The sequence below is a fragment of the Mugil cephalus genome, chromosome 9, assembly GCF_022458985.1.
Source record: "Mugil cephalus isolate CIBA_MC_2020 chromosome 9, CIBA_Mcephalus_1.1, whole genome shotgun sequence".
Lineage (NCBI taxonomy): Eukaryota > Metazoa > Chordata > Actinopteri > Mugiliformes > Mugilidae > Mugil > Mugil cephalus.
In genome coordinates this window covers 5,053,506-5,059,505 of record NC_061778.1, presented here as the reverse complement: position 1 = coordinate 5,059,505, position 6,000 = coordinate 5,053,506, and the positions used below count along the sequence as shown (strand labels likewise).

The following is a 6,000-nucleotide window of genomic DNA, read 5'->3' as shown; positions in this document are numbered from 1 at the left end:
TGTAAATTGGATTGTTCAGACAAAACACGCAATCTGAACATGTCACCGTGGGCTTTGGGAAACTGATGCCTATTATCAGTATTCTGATATTGTGCGGAGGAAGAGATTTATCAGCTCAATATGAAATAATCACCAGACTGTGCAATAAAAATGTTATTTGAAACCCCCAGTGCTTCATCACGAGGATTTCCTTCTCCAAAAGTTAAGAATTACAAACAGCAAGCGTTTAAAAAATATACATCACATTTATTTGTACTGACACCAGGAGTCCGTACAGAGATGTCTTCATCTACTGATGTGTTTGAGCACTACAGGTAAGCACCTGCTTCCTACTTCCATACATCCAACAGTCAACAACTGCGTCACCAAGCATTGCTTAATCGCTACCAAAAAACAGAGTTTGACATAGCTGACACACACCACTGTTTTTTTTTTTTTCTCTAAAGGTAACACAATGTACAAAAAGCAAGTCTGGAAATAGTAAGATTCTCGTTTCCATAAAAAAATCTTTTTTTTTTCTTTTTCTTTTTTTTTTTTTCTCCTCAATGTGTGAATAAGAAAACAATGCACTTATCTCTACTGAGCTTCTGCTGCATTGCTTGTTAGGCAGCCAAGGGGTAAATTGATGCAGATAAGTAATGAAAAGAAACAGGCCGGCTGATCCCCCGTGTTACTACCACAGCAGCTTTCGAGGAATTGTTCATGCTCTGTGGAGCCCCGGAGCTGTAGGTGGCGCCTGGAAGTGGTTAGATACCAGTCAATGAGAAGAACACATGATGTCAAAGTAAGTGATTAAACAGACCTTTTCCACACAATGTACACTACAGTACAACACTACCGTGATGCTGGAAAGAGCTGTGCAAATCAAACGTCCAGGCCCTCGAACTAAACAGGGAACAAAAAAGAAAAAAAGAAAAAAAACAAAAGGATGAAGAAGTGTGAAGAGCTGCATGTTGACTGGCAGACTCAAACCCCTTTGGCAGGCCCCGGGCCCTTTGGGATGGGTAAGGCCGAAGCAAGCAGGCAGTCAGAGGGAATAAGAAAGCAGAAGACCGGTGGCTCCCTTCATGAAAACGAGGACGGCACAGTGGCCTCACCAGGAAGCTGAAGGCACCAGAAGAACCAGGAGCAGCGCGGTCCATGTTAGGCTCTGTGGCAGGCAGTGCACTGAGCACTGGTCGTTTTTCGCTCGAACACCTGGGAGCGGGGATGAGAGGAGGGTCAGTACAAATCAAAACAAGGACGTGTTCATTTTTTTTTTAATTCTAGCTCGAAGGATCTTTTCAGGAGCTGTGAGGTAATATTCTTTTTTTTTTTTTTTTTCTTCTGCTAGACGGAAAAAGAACAGTGAAGGAAAATGGGGACGAGGAACGAAATCAAACAATCCGCCTTGAAAAGGTTCCTATGCTAAAAACTTCACATTCACTGCGTTGCGCAGAAGTTAATTGGCTGTGCACGAGTAGGAAGGTTTGTGTGTGGGCGAGGCAATTAAAACAGTATTAGCCAAAGAAAACTTGGCTCGCAAAACAGCTGTGGTGACTCAATTAAAGGGCTGAACGTCAAGATGAGGAGACGGCTCGCGCATACAGATTACGTTTCAGAGGTCACGTAACGGAGTCAGGGGGGGAGGGAGCTGACCGGCCCTGGAGCTTACCAGAGGAGGTGACCAGTCGGACCTGGGAGCTGACCGCTCCCTCTCCGCCTTCACTGAGGGCGCGCACCTCAATGACATAGGTGCCTCCCTCTGGCAGTGAGAGCGTGGTGGAAGGGTTGATGGTTCTTGTCACCTGGTTGTGGCCTCTGCCCTCCTGCTTGAGTAACACCTGTAGGACATACGCGCAGTCACATCAGGTTTGCACATGCTTTGTATAATGAGATAAGATGCTCCAGATGAGACTTTTCTTAAAATATAACAAATAGATTCCTCTCGGATACGGTCACAAGAGTCCATTTAAATTAAAGACAGAATTTTAGTAAATTTTTATCCAGTTTCGGGTCACACTTCATCAAACAAAAGATGACCACCAATATTTATCATGGGGACAAGGGCTGGGCCGTATACCGGTTCATACTGAATACCGGTATTTTGTTCTGTTGCAATATGAATTTTTAATATACCGGCATACCGGTGTATTTGATTATTCCGCACACACGCAGATATTCCAAATATGGGCATGGGAGGTCATGTCAGATGTTGAGACCTGCCCACCCAACTCTCCGCTACCTGTTAGCTCAGGCTACCACCTGTCACTCAAAGCAGGAACTCCCTTAATTATGCAGAATTTTAAAACTTAATAGAAATTAAACAATTAACTTAGAGAAACATTCACCCCCCGTACAGTTACAATCATGAATAGTGAAATAAAGTATTGAGACCCAGGCTGTAAACATGTTTAATAATGCTGTAAAGTTGGGCTTTTTAACATGGGGGTCTAAGGGGATTTGCTCCCTCTTGGAGCCTCAAGTGGCCACTTGATGAACTGCAGTTCAGACCCGCAGGTTGACGCTTGGGTGCGACTGTGTCACTGCAGCTGTTTTGAAGATGGAAAGGGTTTTTTTTTAGGGTTACCAGATGTCAATGATTTCTGGGTACAGTCCCCGTTTTGGGTGACCTGTCCCCCGGCCATAGCTGTCCCCCAAGATGTCCCCAATTTTAGCTTTTTATGAATGAGAAAGAAAATGACTACAATTATTACGGTCACACTGCTATTGACGTTACAGACATAGCAGTTTAAGTATTTTTAAATATGAATGAATATGTCAAAATTAATGAAACCGTAATCGTCCCTGTTTTTTTTTATTTCCAATACGGTGATATACTGCGATACAGCACAGCGATTAATGCGGATTAATGTGGATTAATTGATCTATGTTTAGGCTCAGAACCATAAATTGGAAATTTCAGTTTGTCTCATACACAACAACAAATGAATGGATCTTTACCATGTACCCGATGACATCTGATTCATTGTCTTTGGCCTTCACCGGGTCCCAGCTCAACGACACGTTGTTGCCCTCTTGGATCCACACGAGGTTGGCCGGAGGCTGAGCAGGAGCTATAGACGGAGCCGATTCAAATAGACTTTTAAAGAGAACTTCAACCAACTAGGTCAATTACTGCACTTTTTACAAGGGGATTCTGAGCCAACTTAACAGGTAGCCTGCATTCCCTATATAGCATGGCATGATTAGTGTCAGTGCTGCACTCACGGGCTTTCCTGGTCTTGGCTGTGACAGCAGCGCTGGCAGGACCCTGGCCGATGCTGTTGAAGCCTTTTACTGTGATGTGATACACACTGTTCCCTTCTAGTCCTGTCAGGACCATGGATGTTTCGTTTTTCACAGTTTCCTGCTTTTTTCCTGACTCTTCCTGGTCCATGTCTTTCCAGTAGGTGACCTATTAACAGGAAAATGAATTAAAGAAGGGAAGGGGAAAATGACTTTTCTCAAACACATGCACTAAGATAGAAGCCAGTGGGGGGAAGGTATTTATAAAAACCTCATATCCTCTTGGTTTTCCAGGGCCGGGATTGGGCGGTTTCCACGTCACCCTAATTTCGGAGGAAGAAATGCCGTAAGCTTTAACATCAGATGGTGCTTCCCTGGGCTCTGTGGAGAAAAAAAGACATCACAATGGTGACAATCATAAAACGCTTAATTGAGTTGTTTTTTATTTATATAGTCTCAATAAAATCTCTGGGAAGGGGCATTTCAATCTCAGAGAAATGTTCTGTTTATGTTATGAATGACGTTGTTCTGTCACATTTGGAGTATTTGGAGTATTGTCCTCTTATTTGATCAGGTGCAGCTCAGAAACATCTTAAAAAACTTCAAATACAGCAGCCCGATTAGTTCTTATTACCGTTATCATGGCTAAATGTAGAGGATAAATAAAAATATTGTCTTTTGATGTTCATGCATGAACTCAAATTGAATTCTACACCACACTTTTTTTTTGTGAACAGATAGAATTTTCAGGTTTTTGCCCTGAACATGATACTCGACACTTTATCAAGTGAAGCCTCTCCAATAAAGATATTACATGAAGACATGTAATATCTTTAGCATTAGGTGGAACCACTGTGGAGGGTGATGTAATGTAGCAAATGCAACTTCTGCTTGGACACCCCTGAAACACGCAAGGAAGAATCTCCTTAATGATGATTAACTTAACATAACTTCAGTCAAGATTTTTTCTAACCCATAACGTTACCCAGGCTGAAACTGATGGTGCATTACCTGTTCATTTTATGTGATATGAAGTGTGCACGTTGTTCATTGTCTCACTCCAATCCTGTCTTTGAATCGCCAAAGCCAAAACAAAGTTGTGTACAACTGGCAGTGGCTGGTATGTGATAAAACTTCAAGTTAGTGTTTTTAATTTTTTGTGACGTCACAGTGACGTAGGCCATGAGGGGGTCTATAGTCCCATACAGATAAGTACATGGAAAGTAATTGGTTATTGTTGTTCTACACTCAGTGAATTATTATGTTTTATCTTTTATGTGTTTTCTGTTTTAGTTTTATATCATACAGTGTCAGCTTTTGTTTGTTTTCATTGTGAATTTTTCGTGTGGACCACTTGGTGGAAGCTAATTGGGATCCTAATAAAGAATAAAGAATAAATAACAATACAAATCGTCTCGAGACATTTTAAAAAAAAATCTCGTCTGAAACCCCCACAGCGAGCATGAAGGTGAAGGTTTCAAAGAAAATCTCAACGGGAAGAAACCTTGAGCAGAACCTTCAGCTCGTTTGAAGGAAACCGTCTGCTTGAAACCAGCCGGGTAGAGACAGAAAAAGAGACAGAGGAGAGCAGCTGGAGGAACGAGCTAAACATACACATAGAATCTGATCTGATACAAACACCAGATATAATGCTATAATGATTGAATAGAAGTGGCATCAACTACACATTCAGAGTGGAGTATGGAGCTCCACAGGAGTATCAAAAAACACAAAACCATGGATCTTAACTCACCGCCCTCAGCGGAGTGGATGATGACGACTTTGCTGAACGGCCCGTCTCCCTTGTTGTTGTACACTCCAACCTTCACCTCAAACGGGGTGAGAGGAGGGAAGGTCTCGTCCCTGTACTTGTACATGGTGGAGTCCGCTGAGGTCACCATCTTCTCCTTCCAACCTCTGGTCCCGTTGGCACGAAACGCAACGATATACCCAAAGCCCTCACCGTTTTGGAACTCCTCAGATACAGGCTAAAAAAATAAAGAGAACTGAGATTAAGTTTGGTTTAACGGCACTTAAAGTCTGCGTGTGTGAGAGCGCATCATTTGCACATTATCTCATCTGGGCAGCTCCTCCACGGCAAGAAACAGCATCAGTGAACGAAAAAGGACTTTTTCCTTCTGTGGTAATCCGGAAAAAAACTGCTTCCAATTTCCTTCCCATTTACTGTAACTGTCTGTCAGTGTTAATAAAGATGCAGTCAATCATGAGTAATGGAAACAAATCATATCTGGCTCAGTTGTTCCCATTATGTAGCTATTTATCTTTCCATGTCTGACAGGAGGGTTTTGGGGACACAGGTTTTCTGTGCCGCATTCAGTGATTATCCGCGGTTTTCCCGAAGTGAGGAAACTGGGAGCTGTCTTCCACAGCTGCTCTGTGCTTAATCAAATCAAACACCAATTTATTAAGTGAGCTCGAATTTAATTAAAATATGAGCTGCAGGGATTAAATCTTTGGCTAAATTTAATAAATGACAAACACCTGTACACCTGTTTTTGGCAACAAGTCTGCTGAACACGGCGTAATGTGCTGATTTGCATAAGCTTCAGAATAATGTCTTGCCCCTGCAGGCTTCACCCGTATTAGCCGTCGAGTCTGCAGAGGGATCAGTGGTGGGATGGAGATGTTGTTCACATTTCACTTGGCGACGACCAATCACCATGACTGCCTAATTACAGGGATGATCATTGAAAATAAATCAGCTTCCATCTGAGTTATCATCAGAGCTGGCAGTGAGTTTAAAGACATACT

The 6,000-nt window shown here is 42.5% G+C and overlaps 1 protein-coding gene across 3 annotated transcripts in view; it reads right to left on the bottom strand.

Moving 5' to 3' along the window:
• Positions 1–225: 225 nt before the first annotated feature.
• Positions 226–6,000, bottom strand: part of cntn5 (contactin 5) — a 116,642-nt gene continuing 110,867 nt past the window's right edge. For all 3 annotated transcript variants that reach the window (XM_047595213.1, XM_047595214.1, XM_047595216.1), the window contains exons 19-24: positions 4,982–5,216; positions 3,500–3,609; positions 3,211–3,397; positions 2,944–3,056; positions 1,655–1,823; positions 226–1,197 (exon numbers count right to left, since the gene is read on the bottom strand). In XM_047595213.1, the coding sequence (XP_047451169.1) occupies positions 1,094–1,197; positions 1,655–1,823; positions 2,944–3,056; positions 3,211–3,397; positions 3,500–3,609; positions 4,982–5,216 (918 nt within the window). In that variant the 3' untranslated portion in view covers positions 226–1,093. The remainder of the gene's footprint in view (positions 1,198–1,654; positions 1,824–2,943; positions 3,057–3,210; positions 3,398–3,499; positions 3,610–4,981; positions 5,217–6,000) is intronic.